Source organism: Hyaloscypha bicolor (assembly GCF_002865645.1).
Source record: "Hyaloscypha bicolor E unplaced genomic scaffold K444scaffold_60, whole genome shotgun sequence".
In the NCBI taxonomy this organism is placed as follows: Eukaryota; Fungi; Ascomycota; class Leotiomycetes; order Helotiales; family Hyaloscyphaceae; genus Hyaloscypha; species Hyaloscypha bicolor.
Genome location: NW_020194562.1, coordinates 430,711 through 452,284, shown reverse-complemented (window position 1 = coordinate 452,284; position 21,574 = coordinate 430,711). Strand labels below are relative to the sequence as shown.

Sequence of the window (21,574 nt, the reverse complement as noted above, 5' to 3'; positions counted from 1 at the left end):
AACCACACAAATAATAAGAGGATAAGTTACGTGATCCCCCAAACCTCGAATCGAGGTCCCGGCGAAATTATTATTAACCCGGAGCTTACGTATGGCAGCTAGTGATAATTTTAGCGGAGCGGCCGAGACTTCGTAAAGAACAGAGTTTCGGAGATCTTACTTTGGTTGCCTTTAATAAAGACTCCTCTTTCGTCATATTCAGCCCCTAGTTCTCTCCTCCCGCGGGCTGTGTTATATTTCGGTGTCTCGACTTGGGCATGGGTAAGGAAGGAGACTGCCCAGAACTTCCAAATGAGACAGCTATTAAGGAAAACATATCGGATATACGTGTCTAGTTTTAGTATACCTAGTGAGCTAGGTATAAGTATAAATGCACCTTGGCCAATTTTGAGATGCAATTAGACATGATTACATAGGTGAATTTCTATGTAAACTATATGCAAAAAAGTTGTGGTGACAAATAAATTTATGCGTTATGTGATTGGCCTAATCGCTTTCACGAACCACCTAGGGTACTAAGTGGGAGGCACGAACGGGTACTTGCCTCGTTTGTGCTTCCTCGTTTCATTTCAATTTAGCCGCCAAGTACTACCCAGTAGGGCTGACCTTGTTCAGCCTTGGAAACGGGAAAAGCCGAATCTTATTCCTTATGTGGCTTTGAAAATTCACTGAGGCTGAGTATTATTGCTGCTTACATTTCGGGAATTCTACATGGATTCGAGGAACCAAAGCCACATCAGGTCCATTAGAAGTTTAAGAATCATCTAGTTTTCGTGCCCTTTTTAGAAGGTGGAGAACAGAAAGACCGTTTTGGTTTATCGAACATTTTTTACGCTATGCTTTGATGATGATTGTATTTAGTGCCCGTTGGAGTATTCTTCGACTTCGTATTAGTGGGACTGGCAAGATTAACGAGTAAGGACTAACCTTACCTTTTGGGGGGAATGACTGAAGCTTATGCAACAGCGAACTGCGCCGTACTACGGGCTCCTTTAAGGACGCTACGGCAACTATAATTTTTTGAGAAAATCAAATCGACGATATTTTAAAAATGTGCTATTATTAATAATATAGCGAATACCTATGGTAGAATATAATTGAAACAGTTAATCTTTATAGTGTTTTATCGCATTCCATGGTAGGAATGCAATAGGATAGGAAAAATCAATAAATGTACGTAATATGCCCCCTGACCTGCTAGCCATCTGGCACACTTCGTTTATACTTTTATTCCTACGTTATTATTTCTAATACTATTAATCTATTACCATTAATCTCATTATAATGGGTCGTTCAAAGATTGATATTATCTACTATTAAGCCCATATTCTTTATTTAATTAAGCAGTAACTATTATATAATGAGATTACAAGGAGGTTAAAGCTTGATTTTGACATTGATATTTCTCCTAGAATACTATATAGTAGGCTTTCCGAATGGAAAACGCCTTCCCAGCGTTTGATATTTAATCCTTCTCCGCAGGTGAAGGGTCTTATTGCCTGGTTATTTTGCAATATCCATATGACTAATACTAATATACTTGCTAACCTCCGGAGCTTAGGATATAATATTCCTAATCTACGACTATTACAGCAAGCTTGCCGGGCTATAGGCCTTTGATATTAAATGCTTAGTTCGCAAGTTGAGCTAGAAAAGGAGTAACTTTGCTATATCCTCAAATAACATATAGTAGATAAAGGCCCGCAAGGCAATACTAGAAGCTATGGCTACCGGCTTCTATATACTTATCTTAACTCCTTAGGGAATGGCCAGAAGTTTTCTAGGAATAGAATAGCTTCTGTAATACAGGAACTTGATCCAGAAAACATATAGTATTATTTGGAAGAGATAAAGGCAGCTAGGGGGGAATATAATATTTATAGGCCGAACTTTATTTAGTTAATTAATGGCTATTACAAGATAAGTATAGTATATACTTAACTTCAAAAATCATTATCTTAATAACTACTAATCCGTTTACTTAGCTGCGATTTTATAGGATTGAGATATATACCGGTATTAATACCTACTTACGGTTTGTATCTTGGATTTATATTAGAATCTCAAATAGTTATACTATAAGTAGTAGTATTTCCTAATTTGGTACAGATATATCCCCTTAAAAATACCAAAATTCACTTAGTCGTAATTCCGGCTATATAATTCTATAGTATTACAGAGAACCAGTTATTTGAATTAAGCTTAATTTAGGTAATAAAACCCCTAAATCTCTATACTATATTCTTCTTTAGGCTAATTAATATTATACTAATATATACTTACTTATCCTACTCTCTAGGTTACTATCCTAGTATAATACCTTAATTTAATAGAAGAAATAGAGGTTATTCCACTCTATATTCGATTGGATAAAAAATACAAAATACCCATAGTTACTAATACCTATTATATCCTCTATAAAGCGATATACCAAACAAGGGGTATTAATCTATATTAGTTCTCAGATCTCTATTAGTTCGGGACTAGTACGGCTAATTAATATATTAAGGCATAGTAGGAACAAGTTATAAAGGTAATTTATCTATACTAATTCTATAGAAACCTATTTAATTAATTAATATTTTATATAAGGTATACTAAATAAATGGAAGATATTTTTCAAGTATCTATACTCTCAAAGGCTTTACTCTTATAAGCTTTTACCCGACTGTATTACTATGCTTTTTGTCTATTTACCTATTATACGAGAGTAAACTAAGGAGTTTATAAGGGTATAAAATATATATTTAATTAGGAAATAGCCTAATCGTCTATATATTATTCCTGGGTAACCCTTCCAGAACTATATGTTTTCAGAGCAGATAGGGGTCAGGGACTATAGTATTCCTATTAATATTAATAAACTAAACGAGCTATATAAAGGATATACTAGCTATAATAAAGACGTATATTTACCGGAGGTTATACTTGAATAGTATAAGCAAGAGCTTAAGGATACCGGCTTTATTCTCCTAATTACGGAGACTATATATAACCCGAATAGAGATCTAAACCACCCGAGTATATATATATATATCTAAGAGAATTAATTAATAACTACCTAATTAATACGAAGAATACTCGTCCAAAGCTAGGGCTTTTATTAATACCCAAGGGTATATATAATTAGAATCTATTACTAGAGGTAGCTATAGGACTAGAAGAGGCAAGGCTAAAGAATTATAATAATTAGGATAGTATTTAGTTTATTAATAAAGGGAGAAACACTAGCTATAGAGATAAAAATCTCAATTATATTAGCTCTAAAAACAAAAAAGCAAAGGTTAAAAACGAAGCGGAGATTAAAGACGAAGCGGAGGTTAAAGATAATACGAAGGATACTAGATTTACTATAGATAGTATTACTTTTAATAGGGCAAGTGGCAATTAGGTTATAAATAGTCAAGAGTATAGACAGTTTATAGATAATAGATATATATCTGAGGCTAAAATAGAGAAGGAAAATAATCTAGAAATTCCTCCTATAAATATTATATGGTTTACCTGGTATTAGAGAAGCTAAATAGAGGCATATTAATATATATCCTAAAGAAAGAACTAGCTAAAAACATTAATATTTACAGAAGTTAATAGTAATTTGCTTAATTAGTGAAATTCATATAGTTATAGGATATTAAAAGATTATATAATTTACCTCCTCAGAAAATCGACCCTTACCCCTTTATTTTCTATATCCCCTATAATTATTCTATTAACTTATTATTTTAGTAGTAAGGACTCTATAGTATAAATCAAGTTCTTTCTTAATACTAGCTCTATTAAATTAATAGTTCTTGAGAACTTTTAAAATAATTACAAGATATATTTAATAAAAATGTCTCTTTTCATATGGAATTTAATTTCCCCCCCTTAATTTCTATAGCCCCTTACTCAATATTCTATAGCCCCTAGTATAGGAAACCATAGTTTATATAGGAATAATACTAGGGATAAATAAAATATATCCGAATTTAACTTATACTAAGGGGCATCCCTTATAGTCCTTCTATTTACCCCTTTTTATATATTAGTAATACGCTACTATTAATAACCTCCAAAATAAGTCTCTAATATATAAATTCCTTAGGGAAAAAGTTATAGGAATATAGGCTAAAGGGTTAAAATAATATTAATATATTATAATTCTATCTTACTAGTTAACTTCATACTACTATTTACTAAACTATAGATTTATTAGTTATACTCTTCTTCTAATATTTAATTATAAATCAGATCCTTATTATATTATCCCCAAATGTTTCTAATAGATAATCTCAATCTATAGAACTCTTATTTTATACGGGAGGCATTACATCCCCCCTCTATAGTAAAGTGTCTACTATACGGTACAATTAACCTAGCTACTCCTCCTCCTATACCTATTACTCCTACTTCAGCTATACCGACTATTATATTAGATAGTATACCATTTTCTAGTCAAACTCAACTTTAGAATACTGCCGCTCAGCTATTAAGAGATTAAGGAATTAATATCTCAGCTAATTCCTATCCTTTTTACTACCTCCCGGGTATGGATCTCTCAGAGGAGGCCCTTAAGGAAGAAGTACATAAGAGGAGATAGCAGGCTAAGCTCGAACGTTTAGAGCAATTATATAGTAATTTCTATTAGGAAGCTCAAGGCAAAGATATATATCCATCTATTTAATTCCTATATTAATACTAATTTTATTAGATTCGGCCCAGAAAAGGGGTAAAGCCTTTGGATCCCTTACTCTCGGCCAGGGGGTACGTATAAGGGCCTTTAGTAAGGATAAATTAATGATTCCTCCTGCTCCTATTATCGAAAAACGATATAAGGCCCTTATTTCTATTATATTACATATATATGAAATAGAAGAACTAGAGAATAGCTTTACTAGAAGGAGTATACCTGCTTCGACTATAAAGAAGTTCCTTAGCTTAGAAGAATACCGGAAGGCTCAGACTATTTAACTTAAACTATAGATAGTTAAATAGATTAATACATATATAAAGCTTACTTATAGAAATACCTCTTTACTAATATAGTTTTATATTCTAGTCAAAAACTATTATATAAGAATTTTGCTATATATTTAGCTAAGGCTTTTTTATTATTAATTCCATTACTTGAACCCTAGGAGCTTAATTAATAAATTACGATCTTGGAACGTATAAATATAGTCTCTTTTATAAGTAAAGTAAGCTATTATTTACTAGTATCCTAATAAAATTAGTACTAATATAAATAAATAGGTTTGGCCAAGAGACAAAAACAAGAGAATTGACCATATAACTAGCCAGATATTTAAAGCTGAAAAGGATATTAATAGCTTATTATCTTATTTTAACTAATTAAATAGGAATACGCCAAAGTATATTTATCTTATATTTAATCAAGATATTAATATAATTCAGGAAAGAGATAACGAGATTCAGGATAAGTATAAAAGAGCTAATAGGGATATACCTTTCCTAGATTATAGCCCTTTATTAGGAGGCTCTCCTAATACTACCCCCAATATAATATCTATATCTACAGATATATCTATAGTATCTTCTTTCCCTGCTTCGACTTCTAATCGACAGATCGAAGCCCTATAGGAGAAGGTTACTCCTTTAAAGAATGGGTCAGGTAACGACTTGAATTCTAATGATTTTAATTCGGACGATATGCCTATACTAGAAGCTAGAATTACGGTTTCTCCTGCTCCTGATCCTACTCCTGCTCCTGCTCCTGCTTCTATACCTAGTAAGTTAATAGATTTAAATATACTAGTAGATCTGACGTTTTTACTAGCCTTCGCTCCCGCTCCACCCACTAAACCTCTACTGAAGTCTATATTAAAGAGGAAGCGATAAGTGGAAGTGACTATATCAAGCGATAATGACGATAATAGATCAGATCTTGATAATAGAGGGAAGGAATTACCAGGGGATGATGATTATAGGCCGGGAAATAGGTCAATATGTAGGGATAATCGGGGGCAGTTCAAAAAAGCGAGAACAGAGTAATAGTACCGGGCGCATTCGACTACAATACATGGGAATTGCGTATTTAGCCATTATTAGGTGTGTTTTCTATATAAAATGTGGCCATTAAAAAAATCTCGATTCATAATTCTCATTTTGCGATTGCGAAAAAATTATAGTTGCCGTAGCGTCCTTAAATCAACCCGTACGTACTCGTTGCCATTGTTCTTTTGCTTCGGTTTAAATTTGTGACTATTGATTGGAGATCTCGTTTGATTAATTGAGGACTATGTCTCGCGAGTTTCGTATTTGGAGATACGAGATACGATGGGCAGTTTGATGCATGCTCTAGCTGGTCTAGCTCTTCGAGTAGGAAACCTAGTACCTTGTAGGAGATACAAGAATCCTTCCAGTCCATAGGTGAGACGGGTCTGGCTTTTTCGGTCATCGACAGGGTGGCAAAAGGTATAAAGGGATGATGCTCCCTCCTTAAGAACGTCCTCCATCATCCATCAGCACTGCCCATTTCACTCCCACCTTTCCAACAGCACCTCAAGTACTCAGAGCGACTTCCTCATCATTTTCATAAACATGAAGTTCACACGCACCACTATGATTATAGCACTCGCCACTGCCGCCGTGGCTCGTAATTGCACGCCTGGCCTGAAATACTGCGGCCGTACCCTCCTCGATATCGGTACGTGATCCACCTCCAGATCTCGGTCCTTTAAAGCTAAATATGCCCAGGAAACTATGCAGACCAGATCGCTCAAGCACTTGCTGATTCAAACAAAGGGGATTCAAACGGTGGACGAGATGACTTGTTTAATTGCATTGGCGGATCGAGTGGTGTGATTAAATTTGAGTCTATCTGTAGCAATGGATGTGCTACTGAGCCTGCTGGTGTCAGCGACAAATGCAACTGATGTTTATCTCTGGACTTTCGAAGGGGTGAGGTGGCAGATAGATGTGAAGCGCGCGGGAGAGGGTGTGCTGATTAGGAGAAAAGAGGGAGGAATTAGAAAACAAGGGCACTCTATCAAATTTGAATACACTCATTTTGCCTGATTCACGGTATGATCCGTCTATAAGGGCGTTAGGTTCAGTGACTGCTATGCTTGGTTACTTGTATGCCATCCTGTCGCTCTCTCGACCAAGCTTTTAGTAAAGAGCTTAGAGTCATCTAAGAGCTTCCCACGCCTCTATAAATATATATGGAGCCGCGTAAAGTATATAGCATTGGGGGTATAGAATAGATTCTTGCATATAACTCTTTTTTGAATATAGTAATAATTAGATTAATATTTAAACTTATTAAATAATATAATATAAAGAGCTAGCTTTATTATTTAAAAATAATATAAAATAATATTAAATACTTAAGAAATAAATAAATATTAGAGTTTTTTTTAAGTAATATATAATTATTAAATATTTTAGTTTTATTTTATAAAAAAAGGGGGGATTTTGAACTAAAATCTCTCTTTTATAAGCCTTATAGGCTTCTTTTAAATTCTCTAGTTATATATTATATAATAAAATTATTATTAAGTTTAATACTTTTCTTAAATTAAAATTATTTAAATATTAGTTCTTTTATTATAATAAGCTTGTAAAACTATTAATAAAAAAAGAATATTTAGTAAATAATTAATATTTTTCTTATATGCTTTTATTTTTAAAATTATTTTAAGCCTTTTTATATTTTATTAATTAAATATTAAAAAAGAAATAAAAGACTTATTAATATATTATTAATATATAATAAAGGCGCTTTAAAAGATCTTGTTATATAATAATAGTAATAATATAATAAGAACATATAATTAAATGAATAATTATTTAGCTTACTTTTAAAACTTATATAAATTAAAGAATAAAAGGCTTTATTATTAATTATTTTAAGAAATTATTATTAAACTTTATAACTGGCTTACTTATTTATGATTTTTGACTTTTCATATTATTACGAAAGTATTAATTCCTTTTTTGCTTATTATATTATTATAAGGCTATTCTTAAGATAGCTAATTTAATAAAATAAAACGTAGTATACAACTTAGTATTAGAGACATCCTTAATACCTTCATGACTCGTAGGGTCTAAATTTTCGTAGTTCTCAGCAATACGAATCACTTCTGCTTAAAGTTCAACGTACTCAACTTCTTCTCATTCTTGGTTTTCATCTTCAAAGTAGTGATCAAATGCTGCGACGTCCAGCTGAAGTTTATCTCCAGAGTCAACACCAATCCCTCAGCCCCATATCTCCAAACTCCCACCCACTCGCACTCACACTCACCTCCCAGTAAGGAATAACCGCCACACTACTCACGAGCCCGTAAGCCGCAACTCCGGGTGCTTCTATCTGACTCTGAGCAAACTTCCCACTGCTCTCCACGCCACTCCAAATGGCTCTCAGCGCATTCCCCAATGGCGTACTCACCACAACCTCTACAATATTGACCCCGTTTTGCAAATAGCTTGATATATCTGCGCGCGCCCAGGCGACGTCGAGTGCAGGGAGGACATGCCCATTGACACTAACTCTAGCCGTGTGGACAATCATGCCGAGATCAAGAAACGCGCCATTGTGGTTATTTGTTGGAGGGCGGTTAAAAACAATTTCCTGAGGAGCATTCAGACGGGGCGCGGTCGCAGGAGGCCAGACAAAGGAAGTCGAGTAGTATCCGCGGCCGGAGACGGTTTCAAGAGAGGAGGAGAGTTCATTCCACGGCAACAAGGTTTGGATACCGAAGATGGTAGTGAGATTGGAGCGTGCTGCGACAGGGTTGAGATCGAACGGATTAGAAGGTGAGGTCCAGGATTCGATCGTGAGGCTCCAGTTTGAGAGATGGAATGCTGGTGTGAGCCCTTGCACTGGTGGCAAGGTTGTGGTTTTCCCAGTTGAGAGTTGAAGTTTGATTAGACTCGTTGAGGCCGAAGTGAGGAGTACTGACAGTGCATTCAAAGATGAGCCAGATCTGATATTGAGAATTGAAGCGGGGATGGAGTCAGTTTGTACATACAGCTCTCTATTCTCCCCGCCAGAATTCTTGAAAGCGAGGACCGTAGATTGACTACCAGCGAGTTGGAGCGGGATTGTAGTGTGTGTTGACGATTGTTCGTAAACGAGGACTGGTGTAATTTCTCCTGTCCAGGTGTCGTAGGTATATGGTACACCTGTTGTTTCAAAGCTGATAGATCCAGACGAGAAGATTTGGCCGGCATTAAACACGTACACGTAATCAGTGCTAGAGTGAGAACGCCAGGTTGTATACCAAGTCCCATTCCCACTCACAGCCGTCCTCGGAGTGATCTTGATCTTCGCCAGCATATCAGCGAGTCCCACGCCAGGAGGGGTAACATGTACGTTCCTTAATAATGTTAGACGGGATATCGTTGCGTTGGCAGAGGCGTAGCCATCTTGATTATAGCCCTGGAACTTGGACGGTAATCCGCCGTAGAATATGATGGGGAGACCAGCAATGGCGTATTCGGAAAGCTTAATTACTCCAGGTCCAGTTAAGATCTCATTAACTCCTACGACCATGGCATTGAATTGCTGGCGCTGAGGCGCCAAGATTCCGTCCAAGACATATGCTGCTGGGAGAGCGAAATTATCGGGACTGAGGTACTGGTAGGAAAAGCCTAGAAATATCAACTGAAATCAATCGAACTGTAGAGAGAGGAACATACCAGCTGTTAAAAGATCATCTGTTGTGTATTTAGGCAGAATTTGTCTATGATCCGTCGACTTCGCCCAGAACACTAAATCGATTTTTGGTATTCCAGTTTGTGCAACCCATTGGTTCCGGGATAGCCAGCCGAACCAGTCCGAGTAGAAGTCCCATCCTGGAAGATGGGGTCCATGCATTTCAGAAAACATGTAATCAAATGTCGTGAAGCCCGGCCAAGTAGTATTGCCATAATTTCCTGAATATGGGTAGCCATGGACAATAAAATTATTCACACCACCGGCGATCGATCCTTTAAAACCGGACAGGAGATCTGGGATGGATTGTTGGTATGTTTGGCCGAAACCGGCGCCCGATTCGGACGAGATTATGCGTTTGCCTGCAAGATTTGCTAGTCCTGCGAATTGTCTGTAGGCGTCTATGCTGCCGTCAAATGCTAATGTTTCGCATTCTGGTCCATTGACATACGGGATGTTTGCTAGCATATCCATTGGTAAGTTGTACACAACTTGAGCTGAGAATTGAATCCCTAGAGTTCGTTGCGCCCAGTTGGTCAAGGTTTGAAGGTAGATTGCGTTTAACTCTGTAAGCTGTTCTAAATCAGCAAGTGTCCAAATCCGAAAAACGATCTAGGCATACTGTTTGACGATAATCTGCAATATGGCTTGATCCAGAATCCGGCTCGTCGGTAACATAAAGAGCACTAGGCGTGGAGCTTGCCAATGTATTTATCAGGAGAGGGATATATTTGTTGACGTTGTAACCGCGATTTGCCGAAAAGGTATCCGGCAACCCCGGAGTCCAAAAGGTGTTCTCTAAGAAGAAAAATTCCTGACTATCTTCCCAAACATAGTTGCCGACTTTCTTGATGAGATTTATCGTCGAGGGGTCCAGCAGATGATTTTGCCAGTAGTCGATCAGGGTTTGTGCTCCTAGAGCCGAGAAGTGGTCTACCACCCACGATCCATTTTGCTCATAGATTTTGATGGGTGACTGGGGCACAGCGGCCATCACAGAATCCTGTGCTTGCACCTCTGGATAGTGTGAATGCTTCAGATAATATGCGAACAAGCGATTCTCTATACCGGTTTGGTTGGAAGGAGAATTTATTCTGACGTGACCGTTGCCATCTACCAATTTTGTGACATCGTTGAGGGAGGTTTGAGAAAGCGTGATTGTTGATGCAGTAGCATTCAAAACCAGACCTGTTGAAGCAGCCACCAAGGTGCCTGAATTCCAACCAGGAAGCACACCGTCAAAAGTTCCTCCAATGGGTATGGAAACCTCAAAGAAAAATAGATCCCACAGTAGACCATCGGATTCGGAGGGAGCTGGAACTCCTGCTCCTTGATTTGGACCAAGAGCCAAGTCCACCACAAGTCCTTCCTCTTGGGCTGTCTGTAGCACAACCGTTTGTAGATTTTCTTTCCCTTAGTGTCAGCAATACAACTATATCGCAACGGAAAGAGAATCTCACTCCAAGCAGGACTTCCAAAGTAATTAACCGTCCAATCTGATTGAAGCAAGCTAAAATTCCCGGGGAAAATCTGAACATTTCCATAGAGATAATAACCCAAGAGTTCAACTCCACCCGCACCTACTCTTCCCACGTCCCTGATATCATTTGCTACTTGACTTGAATTGACAGATGCGTCAGGCAGCCAATACCGAAATCGTGGTCGTACAATTGCGGATGGGGCTTGAAATGTTCCATAGTCGACATTGACGTTCACTTGGTCATTCGTTCCCATGGCATAGGTGAGTCGGGATTGAAGGGTCAAAGTAGTAAGGAAAAGTGCTATGGAGCAGGCCATGGCGATTTGGTACAAACCCCTTGCAGCCGTAACGCGCAGATACACAGGACCTCTTGGTCGTGTTAATAGAACTTTTTTACTTGGAACATCAAGTTACCCCAGGGCTGAGGCGAACCTCCTTGGGACAAAGCAAGTGCTACGTTTCCAACTTTTTCTTTAAGGAACACAAGAGAGGTTCGGTTGAAAGATGTGGATAATCTCGCGAAGGTTTTGCGCGATTTGCGCGAGAATGTTTAGTGGGGTTTTGGTTAAATGGATTGCCGCCAGAGGATCCGAGCGCATCCGAAGCTAACCGAGCCCACATTACATAGCGCCATGTGATCATCCCATTGCTAGACAGATTGTGGGGATGCGGGGCAAAACTGGGGTAAGAGGGAAGCCAGTAGAAATGCATCCAAGTCTCGACCATACGAAAAAACATCGCGAGTTAAATGCCCGAAAAAGCGGATGAGTTCAAGATCCTGGCACTTTATTTCCGACTATGATGCCGCAGGGTGATCCTGAATCTCCCGTATTCCCAGCCATCACCACTTTCAAACTTGACCCACCTCACTAAACGAGATAGATTTGGAAAGTAAAGTCTCGGTTCGATGATAAGGTGCATCAAAAATGAGAGTGACAAGGGTCACTCAGTATCAAAAAGCACTCGGAATCTGTTTGTGCAATGTTCTCCATGACATTGGGGCTGTTGATTCCCTCATCTGCCTCCATGTGACAGTCCCTGTGCTTATACTTGGTAGAATACTCACCAGAGTGCTTCCTGCCTCCTATCCCTCAAAATGATGCGAATTTCCTGTCAATCACGCCGCTCTACTCCGTCTTTGCCCAAAACTCGCAAACCCACTTGACCCCACTATGTACTGGGCAAACAGCCTCCATAGTAACCTCCTCAACTTTTTCGAAGCATTCCGGGATACCACCCACCTCCTCCGTGACCAAGACCTCATCAAAGGCGTGATCCGGCCAGCGTCTTCTCTTCTCATGCTTCATCTCGACGAAATATCGACCCGGCGCTGCTTGCTGCCACTTCACCACCTGAGCCACCTCCTTTTCCTCCTCTTTCCCCTTCCGATCAGATCTCAGCGCAAACCTCCTCTTCTTTCTGTGTGAAGACGTTGGTGGTGACTTTGGGGCTTCGTCTGAATGGTAGCGCAAGACTTTGACAAGATATTCTGCACGTGCCGGCCATGTGAGATTCTCAAAGACCGGGACGCAGTTGCCCTGCGAATAGTCCGCGCAGTAGTCTAAGAAGTTGTAGAGACGTCCCCATTGGAGAATTGAGGTAGTGGTGCCGAGTTTGCAAGCGTAATTAGGATCTTTTGGTATGACGGAAGTGCAGCAGAAGACGGGACGGACTGATTCTGGTCCTGGGAAGATCAGGGTGCGCATCGTGGATGGCTGGACCGAAGATGGTTGGCTAGACAGTTGTCGTAATGGATCAGCTGCATCGTCCATATAGTGGCGGTGGGGAAATTGTTACCTTTCGACGTCTGTGTCAGACTCTTGCTTGACAGTGGAGGGAGTCGATGACTTGGCAAGCCTGCGCTTGGGACTCTTCTGCGGCCTTGAGCTATAAGTACGCACAGTCAATTCGTCTGCTGCCAGAATGTATGTCATTGTTGTAAATACGCTGAACACGCTGTGCATTCAATGTCGTGGAGGAGGATGATTGCGATCCTGACTGGAGTCGCCGGCTTTGGTAATTGCAGAACTGGCGCGGTTTTAAAGTGGCTATCAGAGGCGGACTTGAGCAATTCCCAGCTGATGAAATGGGACGATTGTCCTAGGAGGCCGACAGAGGGTGGAACGATTCAATTGAGTATTTAGGGCCAGCTTGCAAGCCGGGACAAAACTGTCTCACAGTTTGCGACTCAGTTGGCCCCTGCCGGATTCGGCAAGCGAGACAGGACAAAGGACTAATCACTATATTCGTTGAGAAAATTGTGAAGACCTTAAATACACAAAGGAAGCTTCCTTGGGTTATTCAAATGCGTTTTAATGGAAAGCACATATCGAAATCGTGCCCATAGCCAAAGGCAGGACGATTGGCGTGACGGATTTTCAGTCCAGTTTAATACCCTGCTACCCTTGGCGACTAGCTCCAAACATGCGAACTTGGCTTTCTTCATAACTGAGATGGCTTTCTGTTTGAGGATTTTATAGTATCCCTTTAGCTGAATTTGCAATCACAAAGTTAGAAATGTTTTCCAAGTGCTCGTAATTGTCAAAGCGCATGATTAAGCGAGTCGAAAAGGGGGGACTGTTCCCATGTTCTGGAGTGATTTTGGCCAAATGACAGCTTCAAAGCATTCCGAGGAACAAACCTGAAATACCCAAAGAGGGGAAGTAGACCAGGAACCGCGTTCGGAATCTAGGGTGGTTGTGGTTCATAAATTCTTATCCATCAAAGTTCAGTTCTGTGATGCAAGATCCCGAGTGCCACGGTGCATATGCTGCAAGTGCTTCGAAAACTACATCCCTGCCTTTAGAGCAAGCAGCTGAAGACCCAGTGTTCAAATTGCCATGTCTAGGACAATACATATTTATTTTGTTAATCTCAATCACTGCAGGCTCCAAATTACTTTGCTTTCGCACAGAGGGAGCGACGCTACAAGTTGACAACAATATTATGACAAAGAGATGCTCCTGAGAGGACAGGCAAAATATCAAGAAAGGACGTGACCAAGCCAGAACGAGTGATTCTCGTGGCTCCAATAATGCGGCTGCTCCAGCAAGCTGCATCCTCGACCGCGCAAGCCACTATATACGCGATTCGACAGCCAGAAGGTTTCAGCTGTCACATTAACCAATTGACCACAACGCCCCCAACCTCCCACGGCAGCTGATACTGGAGGTAACCCAAAGCGGATATTCAGTACGACGATTAAATTCCTGAATTTGCCGATTGGGGTGCTAAGATGCCTTGCTGGCGAAGTGGTGGATGAAGTAGGGCTGGAGTGGCGCCAAGACGCGGGAGACTGAGACTCCCCTCGCTCAGTCCGACACCGCCTTCTTAACGAGAATTATAACATCAAGTCTAAAGACTCGGGTCTGTGCATCTCTCATATTCATCTAAGTAATGTCTTTTGCCCTCAAGTGTAGCACAACATGGCGAGTCTCGAGGTTCCCGGGAATCAAACAACGGATAAAAGGGCAAGCCATGCTCTATCGATTGAAATGTCTATTCGGTCAATTGCCAGAATAGTACCTCCTGGATCTCGTACATTATGGGCAATGGCAAAGATGCTAGGAAACTCTGCAACGAGAAAAGGATCACCGGTCATCGAGAACAGTTTCCCTAATCCATTTGGTATCAACGAACCTGAATTTCCTCCCGATGTCACCTCAAAACAAGCGTCCGAGTTGGATCCAGAGAAAGCTATTTCCTCGACCGGGATTCAGAAAGAAAAGGTTCCACCATGCGATAGCGGACGTAGAGCTTGGGCGTGTTTACTAGGTGCCGCTACCATCGAAGGCTTGATGTGGGGTATGTTTGCCCTTGCGATTCCAGCACTTGAAGCTGACCCATTTTGAGGCTTTCCCATGACATTCGGAGTCTTTCAATCGTACCTCCAGACTCATCCACCCTTTGAAAACAATCGATATATTCCCGTAGTCGGAGTTTTGGCAACAGTACGTCATGTCTCAGCTCCCTATGAAATCTAACTGATGTCTGTAAGGGGATATCGTACCTCGGAAACCCTCTCATCACACCAATCACAATCAAATACCAAAAGTACCAACGACACATGATATGCTTCGGCTGGCTGATCTGCATCGTGGCTCTTCTCGCAAGCAGTTTTGCCACAAAACTCTGGCACCTTATGTTCACGCAAGGATTCCTGTACGGTGTCGGTATAGTCTTGCTTTACTTTCCCGTGCTCAGCATGGTGAACGAATGGTTTATTAAGAGGCGAGGATTAGCTTACGGAATCATGTAAGTTGTTCTCAAATCTCAAGAGCCGCTACTGATAAGATCAGGTTCGGATCAGCCGGTGCTTTTGGTCTCGCGCTCCCCTTCGTCGTAGAACGACTCCTCCACAGCTACGGCTACGCAACGACCGTTCGCGCATTCGCCATTGGAATAGTTCGTCCCCCTTTCCCTTCTTCTCCTCCCACGCTAATATCCACCCAGTTCATCCTCGTTGGCCCGATGCTCCCCCTCCTAAAACCCCGCCTCCTACCCCTCGTCCACACCAATACCCCTTCCGAAACAACCCTCGACACCACAGTCTTCACCAACCCACTCTTCTACTCCGCCTCCCTCTCCAACATCTTCCAAGGCCTTGCTTTCTTCCTCCCATTCGTCTACCTCCCGTCCTACGCCCACGACATCGGCTTAAACAACGCACAATCAACACTAGCCCTCTCCTTCCTAAACACCTCCCAAATAATCGGCCAAATAGGCATCGGCTACCTCTCCGACCACCACTCCATCTACATACCTCTCTTCCTATCCCCTTTCTTCTCCGCCCTCTGTACCTTTCTGCTCTGGGGTTTCGCCAAATCTTTTTCCCCACTCACCATCTTCTCTATCCTGTACGGCATCTTTTCGGGTGGTTATTCGGTGTTGTATTGTCGATTTGCTACGAGCCTTGCGAGTACGGAGGAGTTGATAGGGGTTGAGGGGAGGGGCAGCGGAGTGGAAAGGGGCAGCCAGAGAGCAACGGGTCTTTGGCTTTACAGCATTTTTGACTTTCAGAGGGGAGTGGGGAATATTGTTGGGGGTGTGGTGAGTGGGGTTCTTGTTAAGGGAGGGGTTGTGGAGGTGAGTTATGGGGTGAGGAGGTATCAGTGGCTTGTGGTATTGGTGGGTGGCAGTATGTTTGTTAGTTGTTTGGGTGGATTTGGATGGTTTGTTAAGGATAGAAGGTTGACGTTAAGGTGGAGGGGTGGGAAGGAGAGAAAACCTAAAGCTATGGGATGAAAATACATGCATGTGACGAGCTGGAGTCTAGGAGAATTGCAATCTTGTATTTTTTTGAATTAAATTATTCTTATTCAAGGGGCATAAGTGAAGGAATGGAAGCTGCTGAATAGAAAGTCTATCTAGCACCGATACAGAACCGCTAAATCACCGTGAATCCAATCTCCAACCTCACATCCCGTACCGACAAACCTAAATCCACCATAGCCTAAATTCATCACAAGGAAAAGAAGCGCCGCTTGAACATCCCCCACACCCAAATTAATGAGAAGCGACCTCAAATCACATCACAAGCCCACTCAAACACTTAACGTCCCTCCTCTCTTTCTCCCCCATCTTTACAACCCTCTCCGTCTCCGCCCTCTCAGGACTACTTCTCAGAAACCCCTCTTGATCATAAAGCCCCAAACTCGCCGGCCTTCCACCCCTCCCCAAATTCTCCTTATCCCCATCCAACACTCTCTGTCCCGCCAACACCATACTCCCCAGCCCTAGACCCCATTTCGGGGGCGTCTTCGGACTCGGATGTTCCATCCTACTCTCACGTCTAATGACCCCATGTTTCGGCTTCGACATCGCAGCAGACCACCGCTCTTCGCCCGCCCCTACACTTACGTCACCTGCCACTACTTCCACAGCCCTCACGCTCAAGCCCTTCCTAGGCGTACCATCCCCCACTCCCCGTGTTTGATTCTCCCTCGGTGGAGTCACCCCATTCGTACCCTCCCTCGACAACGTCGGGAACCTGAGGCGTACAATCCCAATCGCATTCTCACCCGTAGCCGGAGAACTAACCTCCTTCACAGGCGTCAACTCATTCGTCGCCCTTTCCTCTCTCTCCAACTCTTCATTCCGTCGTTTCCTGCGCTCTTTGTACACTCTGTGTGAATCTCGCTTGTCGACGACTCTTTGTTTTGCTTGCTCCACTTTGTATTTATCTTCCTTGGCGACGAGATTCGAACTCCCGAGTGAGAGATAATGTTTGGAGGAAGGGCGCGAGCGTTTACGTTCCTCGAATTGTCCGAGGTGCGACACTGAGCCGTAGCGGGGTAGGGTAGGAGAGTTTGCCTCAGAGAGCGAGGAAGCGGTGGAGTAGTGCGATACTTCACTGTTCATGCGGCGCAAGAGAGCGACGCTGGATGCTACGGAGATTCGCTGTGGTGAGTTGTTGTTATTGTTGTCTGGGGAGTTGTTACGAATGTGATTGAAAATTTGGGGTTCTGGTCGGGGGCCAGAGAGATGAGTTGGCGTGGAGAGCGTGAGGAGTGGTGGTGCCGCTGTTGCTGAGGAGTGGAGTTGCACGCCTCCACTTGACATAGAGAAGTCTATGCTTGGTAGAGGTCTGCCGGAAGGAGGAGTGAGAATTGGCGTCGGCGAGTTCGACAGAGAAGGAGGCGGGAACGAGGTTAATTGGATTTGGCGCTCTTGCTGCGACTGATGTGTGGGAAACAATGAGAGATCAGAGGAGTAGTTGAGTCCGTTGCGTCGCGATTTGAGGGCTGGCTTATCGACTTGCTTCGGGCCCCTGCCGCGGAAGAACTCGTCTTCTGAGGTGCCGCCATTCTCCGTATAGTAGTTGTAGACTGATAGCGTTGGGCTGTGGACCTGGCCCTTGCGGATATCTTCTAGACCGAGTGTGGGCGAGTCATCTTCAGATCGCGAGACCGGGGCCGGGATTTTCATTGTGGGGTTGAAGATTGCCGATGATGGGGGACGAGTGCTCAGTCTGGAACCAGGAGATGGTGACTTGTTTTTCATGGGCTCCAACCTGCGGATTGCTGGAAGTCGAGGACTCTCCAGGACCAGGGGAGAATCTTCATCCTCTTCCTCAGGCACAATCTCAACAAAGCTCAGCGGTCGAGGCACTGACATTCGAACAACATGCGATCGCTTGTGGCCCTTGCGGCGCTGACTAGGTCGCTTGCTGACGGGACTGGTCTGCGTAGCTCGTGTTTGCATTGCTTCTTGGGGCGACCATTGGAACGGATTCGGTGCGGTGCTTTCAGCCTGAGAGTTCTTTGGTGTATGCTGCATGTTTCCCGAAACATCTTTAAGTGGAGAGCAGAAGCTCTGCGGTCTTTCGAAAGTCGCTTCTTGGCCAAAAGTGGCTTTGCGAATGTAGAGTGGGGGTTGCGGTCTCGGCCCTTGGATCTGGGGATTTGGCATGACTGGTTTCGAGCTTTTGACGGATGAGTAAAACGGATCGCTGGCCAAAGAGATTCGTTGGATTCCCTTCTTCTGCCTAAGAGGATCTTGACCGCCAATGGCCTCGAGAGAAGGCCTTGTGTCGTTGTGGATCATCACAGAAATATCCTTAACGTTGTCCGCCAAAAACTGTGCTTGTTGTCTTCTCTCGCCACGCAGGTGTTTACTGGGTGAAGTAAGTGAAGCCGGGATCACCACATCTGGGGTCTTGGCACCACAAAGACTATCGCGAGATTCGTTTGAAGGCGTCGGAGAATTAGGACGAGGAGGAACAGGTTGACTCCTCCGCAGACTTCGTTTGGGCGGGCTTAAGCTTCGGGTAGGATACGAATCGCAAATCGAGCCAGCAACAGATTCTGGGAATTGTTTGCCGACGAGAGTTTCGCGACTTTCAGTTGCAGGCTCCCCCGGGGGCGTGGTAAATCTGTCTGTGGGAGGAGATCCCGGATATCGACTAAATGCGCTCATTGTACGAGTAAGAGAGCCTCTGTGAGCTGTCTTGAGGCGTTGGGAAGTCGATCTTAGTATCGTTGACAATTGATTCTCGGATGTTGATCTCCGGTGGAGAGCTCTCAGAGGTGTGGTCGGAGGCACATCTGGATCTGTGTTTGCGTGTTCCTGATGAATAATCGCACTCTTCCTTCGCGATAATCTTGAGCTTGATCTTCTCGGTACTTTAGGGTCTTCGATGACATAGCCTGGGGGTGCAACTTGACTTTGAGCAATTGTCGATTGCCCTTGTAGCAATGCCATCTGCATGTTCGACGCCAGGGGCCACGAGTCTCTCATACCCGACCTACGCAAGAACCTCAAGTGTGTAGACCGACGCTTCGCCTTGGCCATCGGCGGGTTTGGGGTGGCCAAGTCCCGAGATGCCCAGTCATGAGCCGAGATTCCCTCCTCGAGATTCAAAAACTGGATGAGAGACAATCGATTTGAGGAACATTTGTCAAGTGGGCGTGTAGATCGAAGAGCTTTCCCCACATTTATACCCTCGATGCCAGTCTCTCTGACCTCCGCCGCCTGTCTCATCTTGAGTTTATGTTTTCTCCTCGCAAGAACAATTCCAATCGAAGCCAAGATCGCGAAAATTCCGAAAGCTCCTCCCACTGCGATTCCAATTATTGTTGATAAGGACAAGGTGGCTGATCCAATGGGCACCTGTGTCTGCATGGATCTTGTGAAGGGCCCATCGTCACCTTCAACCAGAGGTAGCGGCGCCATCTCGGCGAGGTATGCTTTCCAGTGAATTCGTCCGGTTGCAGAGAATCTTCCTATCCAACACGATTTGCAGTTCTCTGCAATATTACCCTTGCTTCGCCGAAATCTCGAGCCTTTTGGGTTTCCAGATCGGTTGCCGGCACTTCTAATGGTGATAAACTCGAGGAACGTCTTTCTGATGCTAATGTTGACGCTTCCACTTGCCAAATTGTAACGACAGGAGCGGTGCTTCAACAGAGCAACCAGGTATTCCAAACTTTGAGCGTGATGTGGCAAGAGTCGCAGCGAAAGGGTTGGAGAAGTACATCACGAGGTAATTTCCAACTGGAATGCACCCTTGACGGAACTACATTCCTTACATAGCACACCAATGAAAAGCACTTACTAGATGAAGATCTTCCAGGTGAAGAGTAAAATTGTAGTAAATTGAAAGCAGAGAGCCCATGGATCCGAGAGAAACGGAGATGAAAGCAAAGACATAATGAAGAGGGTAATGATGATAGTCCAGGTTGGTGTCACGGTGAAGGCTGCTGCACGCGATCGCCATTGTTGGGTGATGCTGCTGTCCTGGACTCAACTCGAGTCCAATTTGGATGCGAAGACATATTTTTAAAAGATTCATAGCATCGCATCGATGGACATTGCTTTTGGACGAGATCTGACGGTGGAAAAAGAAATAGAAGGAGAGGAGAGAAAAGTTGTGGCCGGTCCACTGCGGCGGCCCATTCATGCCGCTTCTGCAGCCGGTCGGCAACCTCGCCGAGGTCCTCAGCTTTTTTTCTAGTCTCTTTCATGTTATTTGCCCTTTCCCTACCCCTCTCATAAATGATACGAGATAGGAGCCTTCATACTTTGCGAAGCCGGGCAATTTGGATGTCTATTCCAGACCCCTACTACAGTTCTTTCTGGTGGCTGCATCTTCGGCTTCGTAAATGGATTCTGTTATCTGTGTTCACGCTTGGGTCGAGGCTGCGGATTTAGAGATAGTGAAGAGAGCAAAAGAGCCAAAGATGGTTGTTAAGGGTGGAATTGTTATGGGAGGGGAGTGGTGGAATATTGGATTTGAATGTTGGATTTGAATGTTGGATTTGAATGTTGGTCGAAGAACAAGGAGCAGGAAGGCTCAATCGATGGCTTCCTCTTCCGGCCAAGTAACCACAGTCCTCAAGCCCCTCTTAGCCAGCTCCAACCTGCTCAGAACGCAATGAAAGACCACAAGGATCCCCGATGGAATTAAGCAAGGCGGGACTATGTAAGTATATGTGATCACGTTCCCTACCCTACTTCTCACGGAAACCCATTCAGGTCCTTTTTGCTGCCCAGGTTAGCACGTGACCACCTCGTACCCCCTAAGGTACGCAGACGATTGGGGTTCTGAAATTTTCAGTCCCATCTCAGCCGTTTTAAGGATGAAATGAATGTTCACCCTCTCTGCGCTGCTTAAGGAGAAGCTTGTGTGATCTTCAACTATCGACTCGAGCGATTTCAAGGGAAAGTCTGAGAAGGAATTCCCCTGAAATTTAGCGACTGACCCTGAGACGCACGAGGAATCCGCACAGCTTTCATGAAGGTAAAAGAACGAGCACTCCAAAATACTTTCTTCCTGAAAAGGAACGGTAGAACCATACATAACTCTAGGTTCTAAAAGAACCTAGATAATTCAGATTCTCCTCATTCCCAGTCCCCCCTTTGCCGCCCCTCGCTACGATTGGCGCGGCTACAAGCTCAAATCCGCTTCGGCGACGACGACATTTCATCCA

At 43.1% G+C, this 21,574-nt stretch overlaps 6 protein-coding genes across 6 annotated transcripts; 2 read left to right on the top strand and 4 right to left on the bottom strand.

The window, feature by feature from the left end:
- Window positions 1-6,503: 6,503 nt before the first annotated feature.
- Window positions 6,504-6,987, top strand: K444DRAFT_560923 (uncharacterized protein). The gene is made up of 2 exons (XM_024876915.1): window positions 6,504-6,649; window positions 6,700-6,987. Exons 1-2 carry the CDS (start codon window positions 6,544-6,546, stop codon window positions 6,876-6,878), a joined length of 285 nt encoding a protein of 94 aa, XP_024737287.1. The 5' UTR covers window positions 6,504-6,543; the 3' UTR covers window positions 6,879-6,987.
- Window positions 6,988-8,191: 1,204 nt separating this feature from the next.
- Window positions 8,192-11,461, bottom strand: K444DRAFT_528162 (uncharacterized protein; the record flags this gene model as incomplete). The annotated part of the gene is made up of 4 exons (XM_024874696.1): window positions 8,192-9,600; window positions 9,649-10,237; window positions 10,287-11,071; window positions 11,125-11,461. The coding sequence occupies 4 exons, from the start codon at window positions 11,459-11,461 to the stop codon at window positions 8,192-8,194; spliced, it is 3,120 nt and encodes a 1,039-aa protein (XP_024737286.1).
- Window positions 11,462-12,064: 603 nt separating this feature from the next.
- Window positions 12,065-13,148, bottom strand: K444DRAFT_612557 (uncharacterized protein). The gene has a single exon (XM_024880158.1). The coding sequence runs from the start codon at window positions 12,914-12,916 to the stop codon at window positions 12,272-12,274; it is 645 nt and encodes a 214-aa protein (XP_024737285.1). The 5' UTR covers window positions 12,917-13,148; the 3' UTR covers window positions 12,065-12,271.
- A 1,556-nt stretch (window positions 13,149-14,704) lies between these two features.
- On the top strand, window positions 14,705-16,533 carry K444DRAFT_721617 (MFS general substrate transporter; the record flags this gene model as incomplete). Its single annotated transcript, XM_024888527.1, has 6 exons — window positions 14,705-14,948; window positions 14,997-15,094; window positions 15,142-15,398; window positions 15,443-15,548; window positions 15,597-16,062; window positions 16,126-16,533. The coding sequence occupies 6 exons, from the start codon at window positions 14,705-14,707 to the stop codon at window positions 16,386-16,388; spliced, it is 1,434 nt and encodes a 477-aa protein (XP_024737284.1). The 3' UTR covers window positions 16,389-16,533.
- On the bottom strand, window positions 16,421-20,191 carry K444DRAFT_612555 (uncharacterized protein). The gene has a single exon (XM_024880157.1). It carries the CDS (start codon window positions 19,815-19,817, stop codon window positions 16,671-16,673), a length of 3,147 nt encoding a protein of 1,048 aa, XP_024737283.1. The 5' UTR covers window positions 19,818-20,191; the 3' UTR covers window positions 16,421-16,670.
- Window positions 19,994-20,470, bottom strand: K444DRAFT_391931 (uncharacterized protein). Its single transcript, XM_024872444.1, has one exon. It carries the CDS (start codon window positions 20,434-20,436, stop codon window positions 20,170-20,172), a length of 267 nt encoding a protein of 88 aa, XP_024737282.1. The 5' UTR covers window positions 20,437-20,470; the 3' UTR covers window positions 19,994-20,169.
- Window positions 20,471-21,574: the final 1,104 nt, after the last annotated feature.